Consider the following 23,864-nt stretch of genomic DNA (forward strand, 5'->3'; position numbering starts at 1 on the left):
TCCCAGTCTGTGCTCAATGTTTCTCCCAGTCTGTGCTCAGTGTTTCTCCCAGTCTGTGCTCAATGTTTCTCCCAGTCTGTGCTCAGTGTCTCTCCCAGTCTGCTCAATGTTTCTCCCAGTATGTGCTCAATGTTTCCCCCAGTATGTGCTCAGTGACGAGCTCAGGTGTAGACACCTCTCTACTTTGAGCTGGCTCAGCCCCACTTTTCTAGTGTGGCAGGATTTTTTGCTGGAAAATATCAGTATGACAAAGCCAGAATGTTCCACAGGGAATGAAGCAACTCTGTGATTGCCCCCAATTAAATTCCTGGTTCAGCCCTGCAAACTGAGCAGTTTTCCTGTAATGTGGAACAGTTCCTGCCAGTCATTAGCACAAATAAGCCCCTGGATATCCAGACCAAGGGCAGTGATGTTACTCCTTTGGGACACTGGAAAACTACCTGATTTCACTCTCTTTCTTCTCTCTCATCTACCTCTCTTTTGTCACTCCTGAATGCCACAGTTTGGAGTTTTAGTTTAATTTGGTTTTAGTATTAAAAAACCCCAACCCAACCCTTCAAAACAAAACCACAGAAAAATAATGTTCTAATATTAGCAGTAGTAAAGAGAAAATCTGTATTTCATGTTCAAAGTGTCTTCTTTTTGATGTTTTAGCAGAACAGTTTGACACTGCTTCTCTGGAAAAAGAGAAAAAAAGGTATCAGCAGTAGTTTCTAATTAGAGTAGAAGCTGGTTTAAATATTTGGGGAAAAAAATGTTCTGAGGTAACACAAAGTTCCTGTTTTATTTCACTTTCCTGTTCACAGAACTATCCATTATGTTTTTGACCAAGAAGCAAGGAAGTTAAAATAAACAATAAACAGAAGGTGAATTTGAGCATTTTTCTGTTTTTGGGAGGAATGATGTCTCTTGGGCTGTTGTGAGTTCCCAGAGATGTCTTACTGCCTGTCTCACAGAATCTTTTCTTCAAACAGACCTTTTTTCAGGTGGCATGGTGAAGGACTAGATCTCAAGGTAAATGTCCAACATCTTTTGACAGATGTTTGACCACTTTCCTTTCTGCTATCTGCTCAGTGTGTCTTGAATCCCTCCTGTGTATCGTGAGCAGCACTGATAGTATTTTTAAATGTTCTTATCAATCCTTCTACCCCTTCATATGTGGCCCATATGGCATAATATTTCTGTGATAAAACTGGTATATTTGGCATATTCCTATAATGACATTCAGATGTGGGATTTGGCTCTGATGAAGTGGTTGTGTTTGCAAAGAAATTACAGTGCATTAGAACCCAGAAAAATTATTAGCTTGTTTGTTGGTGATGTGACTTCAGGTGGGGCTTCCCCCCATCCCGACCTGTCATTAAGGCATGTGATAAAGCAGATGAGTATGGATTCCAGGGAATCAGATTACACCTGTGGTTACTAGATGATAACTGTCAAAGCTTAGCATCAAAGTGCTGTGAGTCAGTTGACAGTCAACTGGCTCAGCCATTTGTATTTTGCATTCCTTTAGTGATTTAGAGGGAATAAAATGAGTAAATTCAGTATTCATTTACTAAATAGGATCTCCCATGCAGTTTTGTGCAAGTTAGGGGGAAGCTCTTTGGAGGCAGCAGAAACTGAATTGAGGATGAGCACAGCCAAGTGGATCTCCTGGACAGTGACTGTCCTGTGTTTGTTGGGCCTGATGTCATGAGCTCAAAAAAGCATTTCTGCTGACCTGTGCTGAACTGCACGTTCCAGAGTTATACACACCTGCAGTAATAATCCTCAGCAGATATTGCTGCAAGGATTGCTTTAGAGGTGGGAGGGTTTGCATTGAAAGCATTAGTGGGGTTTCATGCATTTAAATTGTAGCACTGCTAAGGTGTGTGTGGATGGAAAAACTTGTCCATTTATGAGCAGTTTCAGTCAGAATGTTCTGAGCTGGGGAAAGTGTAGGTGACATTGTCTCACCAGGCTTATTATTATGGTTAAGAGAAGACAGGAAAGATGGATGGAGAGTTGTGGAGGGTACGGGTAGGGAAACCAGTGTGTTTGTTGAATTAGAAAAGTTTCAATGCTCTTAGTTTGTCTTCTTTAAGACATCGTTGTACAAAGATCCATGTTGATGGAGTGTGAAAATCCAGTGAAGGAGGAAGATTTGTAAGATAGAGATGCTCTTGGTTTTTATCTAGATTAGTTTATGCAAATTTCATGTCAGTGAATATTCCTCCCCCACTTCCTCCTCTCCCTGCTAGACTGCTGAAGTTTTTAGGTCAAACATCACTCGCCTTCTGAGAGTGATATCTGACAAGTATCTTCCTTTGAAACTTTCTGCCTAAATATGCTGAGATTAAGGAATATCTTGCATATTGAAACTTCTAGTCAGTCATGTTAACTCATTTGGTATATTAATTTCTCTCTTTTTTATTAAATTGTTTTCCAACATTTCTTTTCAAGGTGAGATTTGTGTATTTTGTTTAATTATGAGGATTTTTGTCTAAATTTAATAATTTTGTGTGTATCTAATAATTAGAATGATTTATACGTAAGCCAGAATTGTCAGTGGAATCTAAGGGAACTGTGCACGTGACTTTTAATCTCCTTGGGTGCTCATTACCCAGTTCCTTTGAAATTGTTTCATTAGCCAATCTTAAAATCACAAATCTTAATTAAAATAACAGGACAGCCTTTGGAGACCTCTTAGCATAGAATACAAACCATATATTTTTTGCCTTTTATTATGAGAAAATGGGCTATTTTTCCACTGTAGGGTTCACAGGAGATGTGTTCTCTTGACTTCATGCTTCATTGTATGCCTGTTTCTGAAGTGCTTGGGCTGTGTGATCATTGTTGGGCTTTGCTGTAGGGTTGATCTTCAGGCCTGCCATTTAAGAGGATGTGGGATAAATGATCCTTCGGCCTGTTTTGAATGATGGGTAAATTGCCATTTAGGCTATCATTTTCAACTTTCTCTCCTTCTACTGGCATTGCGTAATGACATTTTTTCACTGTAATTATCGTTTCCAGCACAAAACCCGTATAAATAGCAGATTACTTTTTTAGTACTATCTCAGAAAGAAAAGGAATGAACAGCAGGACTCATTTTCAGTTCCCTGTACATCAAAAGAATTATAATGGATTATTAAAAATAATGTGAAAACAAGCACTTTTTCACAATACTCAACAGAAAATGATGATCTTTTCTTTTTAATGCTTTGCTACCAATTCTTCTCCTTGGAGACATTCTAACTTCATTTCAATCTGCTGCTGTATTTTTTCCCCTTTTTTTTCCAAATGTATTTGAATTTTCCCCGTTACAGATGCAGCTGAGGAAGGTGACACAACACAGAGGATGCCAGTTGCTGTGGCAGTTGACAATGGCACACTGTTCCTGGGCAGCTCTGCTGCTGATGCTCTGTCTGCTGGTGTCTAGAGCTCTGGTTAGGGAAAGGAAAAAGAAATCTAACTGGGAGGAGATTCAGTGAAATAATTCAGAAATAACTGCTAAGCAGCATAGAGGTTAAAGGTTAAAACTACTTTTTAGGTCTTTTATGGTCTGCACTGAAGTAAAGTAAGCTCAGGTAGTAAAGGATGGGAATAACTGCACAGCATTTTCTCAGAACAGTTTCTATTATGTTTGGAAAGGACTTTCTTTTTAGAGGCTTTTAGATAAAGTCAAGTGTCCACATCAAAGTGGCAGGCTACTTTCCAGGAGAAATTCACTGAGAAATGTAAGATTTAATTATTGGTCTTAAATATCTCTTAAAAATGCAGACATTTATGTGTCAGTCGTTCTGTGTTTTGATGAGGAAATCTAGGATCTGTGTGAAGAGCTATCCAAGTTAAAACCTGTAATTTTTTCAATACAGTAATTCTTAATGTTTAAACTTTCTTAATTTGGCATAGTTTCATGCAAACAACTCTGTCACTTAAAATAATGACACAAAAAGTCATCCCAAGACACTTATTTCAAATTAAGGTCTCCAGGATAGAAATCTGGTTACATTTACAGCCCCATCCCTGCAGTTATGGGACAGAAGGGAATAATATTTTGAAGCATATTAACTGAATTTCATTTTACAACTCAGAGAAAACTCAGTACTTTGGAATTGTTCATGAAAATGTAGACATTGTTTTGCTCTGTTTTGTTACTTTAATAAGGGAATGGAAGAAGTAAGACTGTGTGTGTACAGGATTTTACAGGGCAAGGTGAGGAAAAAAAAGGTGTTCCTAGAAATTTGTGGACTGATTTCACAGCTTGTATCTTGCTGACCAAAATATGTACAAAGAGGAAACAAAATTAATTCAGTCAGAACATACTTGAATTTTGCTCTTTTATGTACCCAGTGCCTCTGAACAATGCAGAGATTTTCATTATCCTCATCATCCTCTCTGCAGTATTCTCATTTACCATTGATACCTCTCAGTGTTGGTAACTGATATTACTAAGGAGGTTTTTGACATGAGTTCTTATGGAAGAGACTTGTAAACTGTGCAGGGCAGAGCTCCTGTCTTCAGATCTCTTTACAAGTTATTTAGACACTGTGGATTCTATTTTAGAAAGTCACAACCTAACACGCGTCACTTGTTTTGATCATACTTCAGCTGCAATACAAATTCCTGGCGGATCTCACTGAGCAACAGCAAAATCATTTGTAATTCTTATTCTTAGGCTCAAAATTGGGGCAGATCGTGGCAAAACTGATTGTAAGTTTCTTGCTACTGAAATGTTAGACGTTATCTCAGATTTCCAAACCATTTGGCCATCAAAGAGCAGCCTGTTATCTGTTCTGACATTAATCCACTTGCAGTGGCTACTGTGGTGCAGTTTCAAAATGACAACAAACATGCACAATGCATCATAATCATGTCCCTTTCAGGAATACGAACTGCAGAAATATTTCCTGAACTTAGAAAGTGCCTTTACGTGGGAACTAAAAAATAACCTTTTTAAAACGTGGTTATGGGGTGTGATTCCCTAAGTATTGCATGGGGTTCACAATATGTTTTTAGGGGCAATAAAATGCAGAATCATATGTATGCATAATGTGCAGAAAACCCTCAGTGTAAATTCAATCAGGAATGAAATGCTATTACGTGCAAACACCTCCTGGGCTTGTGCAGAGGTAATGGAGCATATGAAATAGATAAAGTGACAGCCAAGAAAGGCAGAAGTATGTGACTTTCTTACAACTTTGTTTAACAAAGCTTTCAACATATGTTGTGGATATTGTGTGTTGTTTTGTCTCCATCCAAATCATCCTAGTTATTATTCCATGCATTTTGTAGACTGTAATTTGGTCATAATCGTTTCTCTGCACAGTTCAGGAGGGATGAGCAGGAAAAAAAGTCTGTTAAGGATGTGCATGTCTTTCCCAACAGAGAGCTCTTTATTGGAGTGGGTCAGGAAGACAGTCATATTTTGCTTCTAAGAAAGATAACTAAGTATGCAGTATTGAATATTTAGGAGAATACATAGGAGGAGGCTGATTTTAAGCCAGTCTGTGTAAGAGCCAGGTGGAAAGACCCATTTTCAGCCTTTCGCTAGCTGTTGCATGGGATGTGCATGTCTTTCCCAACAGAGAGCTCTTTATTGGAGTGGGTCAGGAAGACAGTCATATTTTGCTTCTAAGAAAGATAACTAAGTATGCAGTATTGAATATTTAGGAGAATACATAGGAGGAGGCTGATTTTAAGCCAGTCTGTGTAAGAGCCAGGTGGAAAGACCCATTTTCAGCCTTTCGCTAGCTGTTGCATGCTTGGTACTTGTTTGAAACGTGCTTTGTGCAATCCGTAGTCCTTGAAGTTTGTCTTGGGTATTATCATTACGTTCAGTGGTTTTGACCAATGCTGTAAAATTCCAAGCCACACTGCCTGAGTGAGGAGCAGATTTGTATGGCACTGTCTGAGAGGAGCTGCAGCTGCAGCATGATTCGAGGTGTCAGGACGTGCTCTCGTTGGGAGCAATCTGTTCAGGCACAGAGAAGTTCTGCCCTTTTACTCCCTAGAGGGAGATGCAGTTGAATTCTCCGATGAACTGTTCATGTTGACTCAACCTTGTCAACTTTTTCAGACTTTCTCATTTCAATGGAAATTTGTAATGACTGAATAATTGGAATATGATGCAGCTATGAAAGCATTTTAATATGTATTGTGTTTACTATTTTTTTTAATTCCTTGATTTATCTAAAAGTCAAGTGTTTGGAGACATCTTAGCGGCAGCTAGAAAATATATTATGTATTAGTAACATAAATAATACATTATGCCAACATAGTAACAAATCAAACCCTTTTCCTGTTTACTACTGGAAGAGGATCTATTTATAACACTACAGATTTCCCTATAATTTAGGAAAAAAAGAAACATCTTGCATAGGATTTGGCATGAATTTGAATTAGGACAACATTGCTCTTAACAAATATTTTGGTTCTCACATAATTCTCTCTTTGCCAGATCCCTTTCAGGGTTTTAGGTTACAGGATTGGTATTTTGTAGAACTGCAAGAAATAAAAGAATACCCGGGTTTATAAGTGGGATGAAATGTGGGATTTACCACACTTGAGAGCATGAGAAATGCTTTACTGGGTCAAACCAGCATCCTTTGGTCTGGCCTAGGAAGGTGTCTCTGGTAGTGCCATGGGATAGGTTGAGCAGGGAGAATGCTCCAGCCTGGCTGTTCCTCATACTGCCCCAGCCCTGGCACCCACAGCTCTTGGGTGAGGAATATTAGGATACGTCGCTGCCTATTCCTTGTAGCATTTATTTTTCAGCCTATTGTTCATGAAGTTGTCCAGTCCCTCTCTGAAACTGCTGATTCTCTTGGCTCTCACAACCTCCTGTGGCAGCAAGCTCTAGATACCACTACCTGCTATGAAAATAAATACTTATTTTGCTTTTTATCTGTTCTAAACCGGTTTCTACTGCAATAATAGAGCATATTCCTGCCCACTCTCTTCTGTCTTTAAACCAAATACACATTTAGGAGAGAACTTTCTTTTTATGTAATGTTGCCACGTTTCTTAAAACTCTTTTCTGAAGGACTTTATAAAAAAGACTTTATATATGTACATATCCCACCTGAATCAAATCATCCTTCTGTTCATGCCTGTTGATTTCTTTAAAGAAGCCCAGGACTACCTTCAACAAAGAGCTGTGTGAGCCCAGTCAGGATCACAGTGCTGGTGCAGTGAGATTGGAGCTGCACACGGTGCTCACATCTCCTGCCATCACACCCTCTTGGATCTCCTCCCTCACAGGCACTTCATGTTACCCCTCGTTACAGACCCATCTTATTCCCCAGACCTGGAGTATAATTTCAGGGTGAATTTTTAGATTAGGCAATTAATCTGATTTTAGTTTAAATCCCAACACCAACACAGCCTTTCTTTCCTGTGCAATTTGCATCCATGTATTACAGTGCGCACCTATTATTGTCACAAAACTTCTGAGAAACTTGATGTGTCAGTTAAAGTTAAACAAGCTCCTTATGTCTTAGCTAAGACATTGAGGCCAGCATTTTTCAGCAGAATTAAAACTAGAGGAGATTAAGTACTACCCTGCCATTTTGCGCTGTCATTCCATTAAAAAATGTCATACTACAAAGAATGACAAAGAGAGGCCAATTTCAATATCAGTACTTGGAGTAAGAAATCATTTAGTAGGTGTTGTTCTTATTACAGGAAATCAGACTAGAGGTACTGTTTCTCATCCTTCCTGTTTTGTCTTTCTCCATTGTCATCAATCCAAATAAAGTTGAAAATGTATTAGCTGTAGGAAATTCATGTGTTCATGTTTTTATGCAAATTAGCATTAAATTTCTGTGAGAAATGATGCTATAAATTAGCATAGGGCTCTATCTTCTTCTCCATGCTGATTTTTTATAGTTACTTTTTTTCACAAAGGAATGATAGGTATAATAAATAGGGCTTGAAGGAGATTTGAAAGGCTGTGCAGTCCAGATTTTCGCCTCAGGCACTATCAACTAGATTTAAATAATTTCTGACCATTTTCTGTCTAACCTGCTCTTTAAGTCAAGTGGGTTTTTTTCCTGTAGCTTTACAGATTTTTTTTCCCAACTGCTTTGCAATCCTTGCCATTCAAAAGATGTTTGTCTCCAACCTTAATGTCCCCTGCTGCAATTTAAGCTAATTATGTCACCACAATAGAAACTGAGAACAGTTTACACTCTCTCAGCAATAACCTCATATATTTGAAGGCTGATACTTCAGTTCAATCTTCTCTAGACTAAACAAATCCTGCTTTTTAAAATCTGCCCTTGTTTCTAGATTTCTAACCATCTGTCCAGTCATTTGCAACCCATTCCTATGTTAATCCAGGTATTTTCAGCTAGTTACTTTAGTGCTTTGCATTTATTGAATTGAATTTTCAGGGGGATTTGAGACCACTTTGAGTTGTCTTCCTGTGTGTTGCTGCTGGTTGGGTTTTGCATAATTGTGAATGTAAAATACCTACCCTCTATTCTATCAACCAGCAACAGTGATTAATATTAGACACAGGTCAAATCTGTATGTAGCTTCACTTGATACTGCCTTCCCATGTAGTATCTTCAAGTTATTTTTGCATCAGTTTTATTTCCTGCTTCTGGTAGCATCACATGGGCAGTATCAGAAGCCTTGGTAAGGGCATCAGGCACAATTTCTGCCTGCTGTTCACTCTTGGTAAATCTTACAGCTCTGGATGAAGAGAAATTCAGTTGCCTGGCTGTTATTTACTTTTGATAAATGGTCAGCTGAATTAGTTTTTACTATTTTCCCTCCTCAAAGGTTGTTTAATCATATATTCTAGAAATAAGCTCAGAATAATTCACCTGAAATTTCTTGGGTAGTTTTCTATGCCTTTTTCTAAAGTGAGATATATTCATTCATTGCAGGTTCTGAAATATAACTACTAATGCCCATGAGATTGCTTCAGCAAGTTCCCAGGTATTATAGCTGAAATTCATGAGCTGTCACTTCACAATTCATATTGAACTAGAGAAGAACGATGTCATACCAATAACAAAGTTAAAGTTATTTGCTTATTGTCTTTCATACAGAGACCTTCTGCCTTGAAGGTGCTAACATAAGGATTAGTGCCAGAACAAACCTTTTTTGACTATCGCTTCAAAAGTTTCAGGGCGTGTTTTATTCTGATTGAGTGAAAATAGTCAGGCAAAATAAGATTACAAACTTCAGAGCATCTGCAAAGATAATCTCCATCTTGTATAATGCTGCAGAAGAGAAATGAGCTATAGGTTTGAAAATCTTGGTGTCCAGACAGGGATAACAAACACAGTGGATTATAGTACAAAAAGCTGTTTAGGCTTTGTGTGATGAGTTGAAGTCCTTATCCCAATATTTTCTACTGTATTTTGTTACCTGAGTATATATATACAAAATAAATCACCAGGTAGCTAGAAGGGTTGGTAACAGCAAGTTCTGAGCAATAGCCTGGCTAAGCAGTGACTTTGAGGTTGAAATAGTGGACAAATCTTGAAAATACTCTTCCAGTAAGAATAGTAGGAAATGCTGGCAAGAATAAATTACAGACAGTTAGTACAGGTATCCTCAGGCTGCTCCATGAGTTGGTCCAAAGTTGTTGTGCCTTTTAAAAGAAAATTATATGAAATATGCAACAACTTCTTTCTCTTGTTTATGTGCACATCCATACCCAGATGCTAGTAGTACTGCAATATTTTGGAGGTGCCCTGATTACAGATAGGCTCACTGCAGCTGTTTGAAGTGAGCTAAAGCTGGGGAGCAGATGCAGGAACAGGTAAGTGGTTCTGTCCTCAGTCAGTTGAGACTCATCAGGTCTCATTAACTCAGGCTGTTCTGGAAGGTGCTGCACTGCTGAGCTGGCCTCAGAAACCACACAGCCGTGTTCACACCATGCTCTGTGTGCATTAGTTAAGTCTGTGTGACCTGAGCTAGCTCTTCACTGAATCAGCTGTGGAGCCTCTGCCCATGTTGCATTTAATCCAGAATTGCAGTTAAATCGTCCGTAGGTAAGTGAGGATTGACTGCCTTTCTGTGGTAAGCAGCTCAGATATCAGTTAGCTTCTCCCTTGCATGGTGCTGCTTTTCTGACACCCCCAGCCCTCCCTCTCATGCCCCTGACCTGCTGTGTGTGCTCAGTCCTGTTTCCCTCCCTTCATCCAGCTGTGCTCAGCCTGCAGCATCACCTTCAGAACAGGTGACTGATGGATCTGGTACAGGCAGCAGTGTGGTTCCAGCTGCCCAGAAACTGCTGTTCACTCTCCCAGGAAATGTGTGTCCATGTTCAGTGTACACCAGGGTCTGGGCACCTTACCCTGAACTCTGGGTTAATGCTGCTGTGGCAGTTGCTGAGTTTTCTGTCATTGTTCAATGTGAGTAATAAGCATGACCATGCTCTGTGGCTTTTTAGGGTTTGAGGAATTGTTAATCTGTGGCTAGAGCTTCAATGTGGAGTTAATTCAATCAGTGTGCCCTGAGCCAGAAATTGTGTGCAAGTATAGAGATCTCTCCTCATGTATCTCTCACGTGACGTTTGTTGTTTATCGCAGGGAATATTCCTCCAAGAGAGTAACTCATATGATCTGATTTCCATACCCAGTGTCTTATGCTGTGGAAGACAGTCTGAAACATTTTCCTTTGATCTACAGTGACATTAGAAAACAATAAACCATCAAGCCTCAAGAGAACTACCTTGGCACACATGGTGAATCTGTTATAATTATTTGTTATCTCTTAATGCCTGCACATCTGCAGCAGTGAGTAATTAAAGTTTGAAAGGAAGCTAAAATTCTACAAACTGATAAAGGTCTTTTCAGTTTTTCAGAACTGTGTGTGAGTCTGGCACTTTTTTGTTTTGTTTTGAGGAAACACAGGGGTCATATTCAAAGAAGTTAAAACATCCTTATGTAGACACTAATCCACCCCTGGAATACAGACTAAGAAAAAATGAAATCATGGCAGTTATTTCACTGTCAGGAATCTGTTTAAAAGATAAAAATTTCTGGCCAATCATCTTCTCTATGACCACATTCTTCACAGTGTCCCACACTGCTGATCTTGGTGTTGCACTTTGGCATTCTGTCTCAGCCTCACCTAAATCAAAGTGACAGTGTAACTTAGGTATCTGTACACCAACAACTGTCAGCTCCCATTCCTCATGGCCCATCCTCAGCAAAGCTGCCCATACAGCAGCCTGACTGTTTTGCATTCCCATTGCCAGCTTGTTGCTGTTGCTGGAGTTGTGTCCCTGTAACATTTGTCCTCTGAAATGTCTTGGCACAAGGCAGAGACTGGGAGCAAAAGGAGCCCTATGGGTGGAATCTGGCACAGTGGTCAGCAAGGGATACCCCCAGAGCCCCTCTGACCCTTCCTGGGGAAATAGCTGATACAGAGTATGAGAATATGCTGAGGCACAGCTCTTAAATCTGTCAGTACTTCAGTTTTGGTTTGGTTTTAACCAGAATATATTATGCTGTCATGGATAACTAAGCTGACGTTGCTGTTAGCTGGTTTGTCACGACTGCAAGATAATGGCATCCATTCTGTCTTGTGTAATAGTTCTCTTTTCTTTCTTAGCACAGTTGCTTTTTCTTGGTTTTTATTCAGCTCATGTTTCTGGAGAATTCTTTAAATCCCTTGGACAATGGCTATAATTTACATCTTTGCATTTTCTAATGCTTGGAGTTAAGGTATTTAGAAGGGTACTCTGGAGGGATAAAGTACAAGCAACAGAAATAGTAGCTTCCTAAACTCTGTTTTCTTTTGTTAATAATTAATAGCTGAAAAAAAAGGATGTTTCTGACTTCAAATGTAGCTCTCAAGAAAAGGAATTCATACTTTTACTGTCTGGTGGAAAAAGCCCCTGGAAAGAAGTGTGTCTGCATATGCATATGTGATAATTTTCAAGAGAAATGAAGGAATAAGGTCAGAAAGTTGAACAAGAAAAAATTGCCAAGATAGATACATTTTTCAGCACCATAGACTGTAAAATATCTCCCAGTTTTGCAGGCTGATATTTGTGAAATACAGTGCCCTCAGTCTGGAGTCCTTCCAGGATTCAGCCCTTGAAGAACTGCTTGTCACAATCTAGCATTTCCATGGGGAGATACAAATCATTAATTTTTAAAAATGTAACACATTTGGAAGCTCTTGTTTCCACCTCCCAATATGGCCTTTCAGTAACTGACTTTGTTGTGGTAAGAGGAGGGGGAGAGAGGGTCCAGATGCATCAGAACAGCCTCCTACTTCATTTGGGCTCTCCACCCCTGGAGAGCTGACTGCATCAATCCTCAGCTAAGCCTCTACATGCTATGACATTTTCTTGCACCTTTCTAATTTAGTGAGTACAAAGTTAAAATATCACATATCACGTAAGGCTAAATTTTCACCTACGTTAAACTTGAAAATAATTATTCCATAATTTTCTACATCTCTCTGTATTATGCTTCATGTCAAATTGTGTGTCAATGCTAGTAATGTAGAAATACCTATTGGCATGGAAAAAGGTACTAATCAGTGAAAATCTGAAAATCAAGTTGGATTAACATAAACATGAGTACTTTTTACTAGTGAGTTGTTAGCAGCCAGCGCCATAAGCCCTGGGGTTTAGGAGCTGAGATCTGTGAATTTAAAAAAATAGAAATTGCCTCTCCTGTCATAAAACAGCATTAGAAAAATGGATGATATACAGTCATTCCATCTTTAGGTAATTTTCAGCCATGACTGAACTGCATGCAGTGAATTTATGAATATGGTCAGAATTTTTATACCAAACAAAGTGCAATTTTTTTTGTTATTTAGCTAAGCCCCAATTTGTATTACATGGTAGAGCAAGTACAGTCTAGCTAAAATCTGGAGATGAGCTCATTTCATTCTGGAAATGTGGAATTACTTTGTTCATAAAATGTTCATATTTGACAAACATAACAGGGAGTAAGTGTAAATAAAAATACACTGCAAGGTACAGTTTTACACCTGTTTTCATTCCTGTGTCCCAGGCAAAAGTTGAGTCGCTAAAAAGCAAGTTCTGTTTCTCTAAACCAAAGGAATTGCAGCAATAAAATAGGATTTTGCCATGCACAGAAAGCCTTGTCTGGGGAAGAATGTCAGTATTTCAAAACTACAAAGGTAATAGAGAAGAATATTTTCACTTTGACTTTTAATGGTGAAGTTTTCTAAGCCTATTTTCATTTGGCCAGCCACACTTATTATTTTCATAAATGTGTTATAAGAGTATCTGAAGAAATCCTCCTTCCCTGTTTTGACCAGATTGTGATGCTCAAGCTCATTGCCTGTCTGGCCTTAGCTGCTCTTCAGTTACAGAACAGAAATCAGAGGAAGGTCATTAATTTTGAAATTTTATTCCTAGGGTTCCATCCTTGTAATTGCCAAGGCCCACTGTAAAATCAGTGTCTAGGTGTACTTACCTAGCTCTGTGTGTGTATGCATCCATATATGTGTAAAGCAAATTATTATTTCCTGCTTTTGTTATAGTAGCATCAATCTACTTCACCAGTGATTCTTTCTTTTCTCTTTGTATCAGATATATTTCTGAAACTGTCATTCAGATAATAAAACTGTCTTTTCTGAAAAAAGAAAAATGCTAATTTTTCTTGCACTGAAGTAGAATGGAGTGGCTCCTCTGCAAGCTACTAATCAATGTCTGTACCTTCTGCCTCGAGCAATGGTTACGGATGAAATACATTGACTGCTCAGAGTAAGAGTTCTTCTTGTCTGAACAAGAAATAGCTCCAGTTTCAGGCTTCACTTTATGCTTAAATACTGCTCTCCATCACAAATTGATTAAATATATTTAAATTATATCTGTGTGAGGGAGAGGAACCAGCTAGGACTGATACTGATTTGAGGAAGCAGGTGTTGAAAATTCATCTCAGATAAGCTAGAATTAGAGGTGAATTCAGATTAAATTGATTTTTTTAAATTTTTCACAGATTCATAGATTTCAATATCAGAAAGGACAGATTTGTTCATATACAATATATGAAACCACTCTGGGATTTTACATAGAGATTCCTTTTCCTGCTCTTCAAAATTATATCTATAAAAAGTTGATTATTTTTGTTTTACACAATTCTATTAATAATATCTTAAATTCTTTAGTTACCTGCTCTGAAGGTGTTCAAGAACTGTGGACACAGCCCTGAGCCATGTGCCCTAGGATGGCAATGCTTGAGCAGGGAGGTTGGACCAGATGACCCACTGTGGGTCCTTCTCACTTCACCTGTTCTGTGACTCTGTGAGTTCAGTTTTCAGAAAGGTCTCTTGCATCAGGCTCTTCTGGTTGGTGTTCATCTGTGTCTCCTCTGTTCAACTGGCACCATTGCTCAGAAAAGAGCTGAGAGGAGTTGGAGAGTCCCAGGGTAGGAAAAAGGGAGTGAGGACCTGGCCCTTGTCAGGACTCCCATCCCCTGCAGCAAGATAAGGAGTACTTGCATATTTTTGCTAGTTGCACAGTGCTCAGGCAGCTTTCCACAGCTTTCCACACAGCCTGCACAGGCTGAGCTCCTCCTGGGGCATCTCCTCTCCACCCTCTTCACTCTGGAGAATAACTGAGGGACCTAACTCAGCTGCAGCTTCTGCTTCAGCCACAGGTAGTGACACACAGTGCAGTACTTACATCTGTTTCCTAACCTACCCTACACCTTCTTACATCAGGAATGGCAAGTTACAGCTTTTGAGTGTTAAATGTGGTATTTTCAGAGGACTGGAGTCTCTCTGACACTACCAAGACAAGATTGTGTGTTAATTTACTAACTCCTGCTGACAATTGAAAACTTAAGGTTTCCCCTTTGAAATTAGTTATAAAGGTAAGTCTTCCCACTCCAAACTGTTAATAACCCACATGATAGACATTTCCTTCCTTCCTTTGCTGTTAATTAAGTATGAACAATATCAGAATTTTTCAAGTTTCTACCTTTACCTTCTGTGTTATTGTAGACTTTAAGTACATAGTTACAGAAATGGGGAGGCATAAATGCTAGAAGTAAATCAAAGATGTAAGCACAACTGAACAAAGCAATAAAAATGAAAAAAGCAAGACAGAAGTGTAGCTCTGAGAGTAAAACCTTGCTGCATGTCCCGGGAAGGTTTAGGAAACAAACCAAGGCTCGTTACTCTGTATGGCTCTCATCTTTCAGAATGACAGAGAGATATGAGTTCCTAGATTTAGGCTAAAGCTATTCCAGAGTTATTCCAATATTTCTTATCAGATGTGGTAAATAGGAATCACCTTCCTTCCTCTCTGCTCCCCCTGCCCTGTAGGTGCATACACAGAGCTAAAGAAAATTAAGTTCACTGTAAGAAAAAAAATTATGTAACAACTTTTGTTTTCTTTTTCAAAAGCAAACACAAACCAGATGAAATCCTCTTTCTTCATTTTACCTTATTGTTGAGAAAAATATCTGGTTTCCTAAGGTACTAAAGAAAAACCTATCTGGCAAATGGTGCTGTGCCAATCCATTTTATTCTCCTTAATTGTTATTCACCCGCTATTACTGGAGAAAACTTCCAGTAAAAGTAATCAAAGATTTCCAGAGGCTCTACTAGAAACTGAGGAAGTCATTCTGTGCTTATTTTTTCAGTGCATAAAATTGATTCAGTCTAATCTTTGCCCTATAAAATTGGATAATTTAGGGAGCATCTTTAGTCAAGCTGTTAGCTTTCCTTCTCCACAAGTGTTGGTTATTTTCTTAAATTAAAAAAAAAGATAGCTAAAAATACCTGTTTCTTTTGTTTGTATTCAAATATATTATGTCTACTCAGTGCTATTTTACTTTTGTCTGAAAATGCACCAAAATAAAGCACCTATACATTTTCTTTTGTAGTGCATTGACAAGTGTATTTGTTACTGGATCAGTGTCAGATGATTTCACTGCCACCACCATCATCCTAAAAAACAGTAACTAAAGGATTAAAGCTGAAACTTTGAGAAACAGAGCAGCTGTCCTCTGTTTTATTGGTAATACACATTTGGAAGTGCTGTGGAAAAATCCTTAATCTGAAAACCATTAATTATATAGGAGAAATAAAACAGTGAACTTTGCAAATTCCCATTCCAGAAATGGTAGCTATATGCTCAGAGATTTCATTTCTGCTTACTGATGCAGAAGCTGGGGAAACTCTGTGACTCCTAACAGTGGTTGCCATCTCTTAGCTTACTTAGTGTGATGAAAGGACATAAGATACCCTGGAATAGTTTTGTTTGACTGTTTAGATGCTCATACTTTATGGCAAGCAGTAGTATCAGCTGCCACACTGTGTGGGGCAAGAGGCTGTGATTCCATACACAGTTCACGTATACTCAGATTCACTGCTAGGGCTGTAATCCTGTTCCAGTCTTGAGTTCCTACATGTGATTTATCACTCTGTTCTTCTAGTTGAATGGATCTCATTATAGCCAAACACCCGAATCTTTAAATGTTGTTCTACTTGTTCCAGATAGATCTTTAGCTTTATTCCTTTTTTCTCTCTGGCAATGGCTATAATAGAGCAAATTCCTTTTACCTCAGAGTGATTCATTCACAAACCATGTTAAACTGTAATCTTTTCCTAGTCTGCTCTCCATCTTTTCCACCCAGTCTGCTGAACAGACTCCTGTGCAGTCCATCAGGACATCTCTGTCACAGTGAGCAAGGTGCCGGTGGTTTGACCCTCTCACAGTACCTACTGCTGAAGGTCTGGTCTGTACACAAGTGGGGAGCCAGCAGGATGAGGGTGAGCTGCAGCCATCACCTGACACTGCTGGTCCACACATGGTGACCCAGACCAGGTGCTCCCTGTTCAGCTTGGTTTGGTTAGTGCACATCCACAGCACATTACATGTTTTGCTGTCATAACTTCCCAGTATGAACCAGAGTTCCTAAGCTGTAGAGGAGTAGTCTTCAGACATTTACAATGCCACTAACATATTTTAAGGAGTGACTGTCCCAAAAGGCATACAAAAAGTTCTGTGATGGTCTTTGGTGCATCTCGTGCACCAACTGCTGAGCTGTCACTGGTGGCTTTGCACAGCATCACTGAGGGAGTTATATCCTCTTAGACAGTGATGAGAGCTGCTTAGGCAGTTCTTGAGGTGGCCCTGAGTGGGCAGAACAGTGCATACTTATGGAAACTTAAACTGCATAAAGCACACAGGAAAAATCAAATCATTGTGTCCAGTCTGTTAACATTCTGACTTTCACACGTTCCAATCAGCTATTAACACTGCTAAACAGTAACTCTAGATCTTCATATTTTCCTAAAATTACACATGCTTTGAGGGGAAAAGACAGAATAGTTAACAGCCAAACCAAAAATTGTTTCAAAAAGACAACTCCACTGCATTATATTACTTTCATTGTTTTGCGATTTTATGTTTAAATATAGAGAGTATGTGAATGATTGTTTTCTCTCATAATCCCTTCCTGCTTAGTGACAAGAAAGCAAATTCAAATTGTGTTTGGGAGGAATATCTTAACAAAGCCAATTTTATTATGCAAATGAGTTGTAGGTGTTGCATAGCTGCATTTTCTGAAATTGTTCGCGAGTTTTGTCCAAAGCTTTCTCTCTTTCTAGGTGTGTATATAGCACATTATATTTAGAGAACCAACCAGCCTTAGGAAACTCAGCTGGTTTAAGTAAAAGTTGGCACAGCCATACATTTTGGTCAGGAAGTAGTTGGTTCACTTCTTGTTTAAATTTGTTTAAACAAAAAGCTTGTTTAATTTTTGTTTTAAGTTTTTCAAAAGATGAGCAAATAATTTCCTCAACAACTGTTTAATGGAATTATGCTTTTTCTAAGGATATCATGGTGAGTTCAGGGGAGTAAAGAACTTCATAAGATAAGAAGTATCTACCCCCCCTCCCTTACATTCCCTTATTAACCATTCAGTTGTGCTCCTGTGCTCACAGACTCATTTTATGAACCAGGGTTGGGAGTGGGCCAAAGCAAACCATTCAAAGAGATGCAAAGTTCTATTCTTCAACCATGGGTTGTTCATGACAAAAAAACTGCTTTCAGCTGACTCTGAATATGGAAAGTCTTCTCTGAATCAATTTTTGTCCAAATATAACTTTTTTTTTTGGCCACTTACTGTGATATCGTTATAGTTAGTATAAAGTAGCAAACTGTATTTGGCTGGGAGCATGTAAATACACTTGTGAAAACATGGTAGTCATCGCCACTACAGAGGGTGCTTAGTTAAACACTAAGTAGGAAATGTGGGACCTACTTTACCCAATATTATTTCTTTCTTTTTAAAATGGTATTTTAACTTTTTTGTTTTCTGAGACATTCTTCAGCTTAGGAATGTAAAATGGTTGCCAGGTAGGCCCAGACCCTTTCTGAAGACAAATACAGATGGAGGCATGGTGAAGATCATGTTGCAGAACAGCAACCTTAACTCTTGTTTGTATGTTTGAATTCAGCAAAGGCAGATGAGAAGTGCTGGCTTTGGTGTGGTAAAAGTTGTTTTGGATATTAAAAAGCAAATATCCATAATCAGCACTAGTAAATGATTAGCTGAATGTATCAGACTTGGTACCATGCTGGAATTCAGCTGTTCCAGTTTAATAATACTTGCCAGAAAGTCGGGGGAAAAAAGGAAAAGATTGTATAGGTGTTAAAGATCCTATCTTTTATATAAACTACTACACACATGTCTAGAGTGACAAATATGCAGGATGTAGCATGCTGTACATTACATTTTAATTCTCAGTCTCAAACCTTGCAGTCCCTCCAAGAATTTGTCATGCTTCACCTGTTTCAGTTTTTCAGTTTATTTTTTAAGCAATTTTAATGCAAGTTATTTCAGTTGCTGACTTGAACTATTTGTTCCATATCTCAACACCCATTTTGTGTTAGAAAATCATAAAAGTTAGGAACCTGAAAATTGGATTTTTCTTTTGAGCAGCTGCTGTCCACAAATGTGAAAAGATTGTTGAAAGTGAATAGCATCACTTTCTAACAAACTCCAGGTAGGTTTGATGACTGGATCTCATTGTTCCATCATTGTGCTGTCCCCAAGCATTATTCTGTTGGCATCCACAGATATATGGAAGAAAAAGCAAAGCTCTTTTGGGGTTTGAAGATGTATTTGTACAGCCATGGGTCTCAATGGTACTTTACTGTTAACCTACTCATGTGGAGTTGCATTCATAATTAAACAAAACTTTCTTGATTGAAATGTGTTCCATAATGTTTTGCAGGATACATTATTGTCCCTTTACACTAGGAAGATGAGAGTAAAAGGAAATTATATGCTAAAGACTGTAAGAGTTTATTTAAAAAAACCACCAAAACCAGAAAACCACTTTTAATTTAACTGACTCCCTAAGTCTTTGTGCCTGCGCTTTTGGTGACCTGATGGGGACTAGATAGATTTCTGTTTCAATTATTTTGAAAATCCTTCCATAATAACTTTTATTTCAGTATTTATTTCTGGTTTTATATAGCACATTTGTTTCAGTGTGCTGACATTCCAAATCAGAGGCATCTGGTCTGTTACATCTGCTGTGTCTCCACCAGGGTGCCACTATTAATGAGGTTTTCTTCCCAGGGCTGTTGTAATAGTATCTTCTAATAGTTTCCACTTAGTTTTCTGTTGGGGATCCAGTTTTACAACATTAAACATTTGGCTGAATTTGTAAAAGTGTTTAAAAGTATCTCCAGATATGAATTGCTTCTGATTTTGTTGGGGTTTTTTTTTGGGTTTTTTTTAGATTATTTCACCTAATACTTTAAAGCTCTTCATTTTTTATTTTTCCAAAAAATCATATTTAGTGGTCTTTTAATTTGTATTCCTCAAAGCATTTCTCTTCCTAGCATAATTGTCTGTATTTTTGTTAACCCACAAAATCAGTTTGTATGATCAGTTTATCCAGTCACATAATACATTGCTGAATTTGGGAGTACTTTGAGTGGAGCTCAAGTGTTGCTGTTTATTTTCATGGTACAGAATCACAGGAAGGCTCAGGATTGATGTGTTTTAGTAACTACTTTTATCCAAGTTTCCATCAGGGTTTGTGTGTGTACCTGCAATGTGGGTAGCATGTGGAACATTAATTGCTAAGACTTTCAGATTGTACCTATTAGTAAAAGTATACCAATAAATCAATCAATTTATAAAATTCTGCTAAATAAAATAGAACTTTTCTTGAGTAAAGTTCTTGGACACTTTATACTAAATCAAGGGGAAAATACATTAATTTGAGGAATGCTGCTTTTTCATTATTCTGAGAGTAAGAAAATCTGCTCTAGAATTATATATTATTGTCTCCTGAAAGGTCTAAGAGTCTTCAGAACTGTTTATATTCTAAGAGTTTTAATGTGTCCTTTCTGACCTTTCAAAAATACATGTTATTAGATCCAACAGAAGATAATTGTATTCACATCACATGGCAGAGAAGCCTGTCCACACAGTCCATAGGGGGATGAGATTTTGTGTGTCCCTGAGGGATCAGCAGAACTAACAAGACTCAGTTTAAAGTGGCACTGCTGGTTTTCTTGAGTATCCAGTTCAGGAAGTGCAGATGTGTACTGGGGATACATCACTGTAAGTCCTTAGGCACCACCAGCTCCATGTGCTCTGTTTGGTACTGAGGAAATACTTTCTGAGCAGCTCTTACCTACTGCTCAGTTTCTCACCAGGTTTCATATAGCAGCAACTTTCTTCTGTGGTACAAACACAGTGTTTAATGTCTAGTTGGAGACTCAGGCTTGATCAGATAAACCATTCTCTTAGTGAGTATATCCATTATAAATATTATATTGACGAAAATTTAGGGAACAGAGTCACTGTTGATGTAAGACCTTAGAATCACTTCATTTGCCTTCACTTGCCTTTCTTATTCTAAAGAGTTTCTAGGCAGGAGGATAGAGAAAGGGAAATTTTTGTTTGGAAGCCACAGGATTATCTGAGCGTGTCATACGAGTTGGAATGTTCCTCCTGCACCTTCCATTCTGACAGTCTGTGTAATGCAGATGTTGCTCAGCTGCACTGGGACTTCTTCTTTTGTAAAATTCATGTCACTTGTTAACTTGTCTTCCTAGGAAATGGAGTTTAGAAGGCACATAGATATCTAGAGATGGTAACTGCATCAGGAGATGTTATTTCTTTTTCTTGAGTGTGTTCACTAAGGAGAGACTTCTAATGAGGAATTTGTTCTTTGCTTAGTTATGCAAGCTGCTGCTCTAACTGCATGTCTCTGTATGCAACTCAATCTGCATACAAGTGAAAAAATGCCATCCAAACTCTTGGGTATGTGCTCAGAAAGCCAGCTAGAATACATTTTCAAAGAACTTCTGATACAGAAGTTAAAGGAAGGAATTTCACAGAGTGTAGCTAGATGTGTATCTTGACAATTAGTTTTTTTCCTGAAGAGTTTATAACTGAACAAAATGAAACCGTGGAGCTTTTAGCTTGCTTTTGATAATACATGCTGTAGTTACTGGAAGTGAGATTCTCATGCTCTTTTGTTAATCTCAGTGAATAGAAAATTATATTAGCCCTTTATTTGTCACCTTCAACTCGATGAACTTATGTAACTCCAGACCCAAGTTGCAGTGCCAAATGTAGGATCAGACTCTGCAGGTCTGTTCTGTCCACCACAGCCACTGAACAACAGATTGCTAAGATAAAGTATGATTTTTTAGAGCAAAAGCATTTAAGGAGGGGAGTGGGGAAACTTTTCAGACAATAAAGTACTCAAGACACATAGTCATCAGCCAGCTGAGCATGCTAACAGATTCTCTAACCAAAATCTATATAACAAGCCTGAAAAAGAGAAATCCTTCTTTGCCCTTTGTTGTCAGCCTGCTGGCTGATCCAGTGTACCTACTGACAGCATGCTGGTCTGTTCTGCTGCCTAAAAATTGTAGGCAGAAAAAAGTAATTAATGCATCATTTTGTAATAAATGTTTCCATTTCCAACTCCTAAGACTGGGAAATCGTCAAGTCCCTATTGTGTAGTTTCCAGGAAAGATGCTCATTAGATTTCCCAGTCAATATCTTTTAAATACATACTTGGATGCATCTTATCTGGGAAATGACTGTACTGATTCCTTGTTTGGTCTTCCCTAATCCTTCAAAATAAGTTAAACTAATATATGCATAAATCTTACATGCCTTACTTTCCTTGAGTTTTCATATTCATTATATCTAAAGCTATTGTATTTTAGATTTTATTGCCTTCTAAAGACCATGAAGCCCATTCTTTTTCCCTATGAGAATCTCTAAATCCACATGTTACTTTCTAGTCAGATTGCCTGGGCTTTATGCATCTACTGGACTAACATATAAATTACTGAGAGTGTTAATTATTTTTCTGCTAGGTAAGATGTCAAGACAGAAAAAATCACTTTAACAGTCTTACATATTTTTCTGCTAGGTAGGATGTCAGGACCGAAAAAATTACATTAAAAGTCTTACACTGGCTTTTAACCAATAGGTAATAATTAAACAATCTTGAGGTGCTAAAAACCAAACATTATTAATTAGAGTTCATGAGTTACTAGGGAAGTCCTGCCTAATTTGGCAATAATGTAAACCCTTATATCTTTTCCTTAAATGCGCTATAAAATCTAAGAGAATGTAAAAAAAATAGTGCCCTTCTATAGCTTTATAAAGAAGAGTTTACCCCACATCATTTGAAGTGTTAGAAAATCAAGAATGGTTGCCATTTTAGACCTAGTTTTATAGGTTCTTTTCAAATTATTACAAGTTATACTTGGTATTTTTGTATTAAGAATAACAACAGTATTTAGAAGGTCTAGACCAATTTTTTTGCATTATTTGAAACAGCAAGCACTTTGTTTTAAATCAAGCTCACACACAAAAAAAAAAGCCCCTCTATATGGTCATCTCAACAGTTCTATATGGTTTTTTGTTTGTTTTATTTTTGTATTTGTGTTCAACTAGGAAATACTACAGGATCTGGAGCAAAGACGTCCCCAGCTGGATGATCTAATAACTGCAGCACAAAATCTAAAAAACAAGACGAGCAATCAAGAGGCCAGAACAATAATTACTGACCGCAGTAAGTGGTGATTCTGCTATCGTATGACACTTCAGCAAACACGGAGAATGTTGTCATAGCTGCTAAGCCTAGCACTTTGCATACATGTTATGCCTTTGCCATGAGGAGAGTTCCATCAGGGGACAGTTCTCACACAGATTTTCCAAATGGCATATAGAAGAAATGTCAGTGAAATGCAGTGATCATATATTTCAGATTTTACATCTTCATTTCATTTTGCTTGTCTTCAAGCGGAAAGACATTGTACGAAATATAGAAGGTGAGCACTGTAGATATAGACATACATTTATCCTTACACAAGAAGAAAAAAAAAAGCAAGAACTCACAGAATATAGCCACAGGCTCATAAGAAGCTTTCAGTTTCATCCCCCCTAGTCCAGCTGCAGGCTCTTCTTTCTTCTACCCTCAGCTGATGCCCAGGTCTGATGCTCTGCATTGCTCTGGATTATTTCTTCAGCTCTTCTTTTCCCTTTCCAGAATTAACCAACTAGCTGTGCCTAAGGTGGAAAAAATAGTAGAATAAGTGTTAGATGTAGTATTGTCACCCTTGATGCTTGCGTGTCCTTCTGCCCCTCGCTAGGGGATGAAACACTCTCCAGGTCGTGCTGTAGGAGCAGCTCTCTGGGGTGGACTGCTTAGAGCTTCAGATTTTATTTTGATGACTCAGGACTAGAAACTATGAAAAATGAATTTTTTTATGATCCTCAAGGTCTACCATGGAGTTTAGAGAAAGCCCAGGCCAAATGCTTTGCATGTCAACACAGCCAGTTCATTTTAGGTGGATGCAAACTGTGCGAAAGCGTAAATGTAGGCTAAACCTTTCTATCCCTGTAATAAAAATTATATAT

At 38.2% G+C, this 23,864-nt stretch overlaps 1 protein-coding gene across 1 annotated transcript in view; it reads left to right on the forward strand.

The window, feature by feature from the left end:
- Positions 1–23,016, forward strand: part of LOC103798201 (dystrophin-like) — a gene marked incomplete at its 3' end in the record, with an annotated part of 308,111 nt that extends 285,095 nt beyond the window's left edge. The window contains exon 42 of the mRNA XM_009070449.1: positions 22,899–23,016. Within this exon, the coding sequence (XP_009068697.1) occupies positions 22,899–23,016 (118 nt within the window). The remainder of the gene's footprint in view (positions 1–22,898) is intronic.
- Between the last annotated feature and the right edge of the window lie 848 nt (positions 23,017–23,864).

This window comes from Acanthisitta chloris, unplaced genomic scaffold, assembly GCF_000695815.1.
Source record: "Acanthisitta chloris isolate BGI_N310 unplaced genomic scaffold, ASM69581v1 scaffold4572, whole genome shotgun sequence".
Taxonomy (NCBI): domain Eukaryota; kingdom Metazoa; phylum Chordata; class Aves; order Passeriformes; family Acanthisittidae; genus Acanthisitta; species Acanthisitta chloris.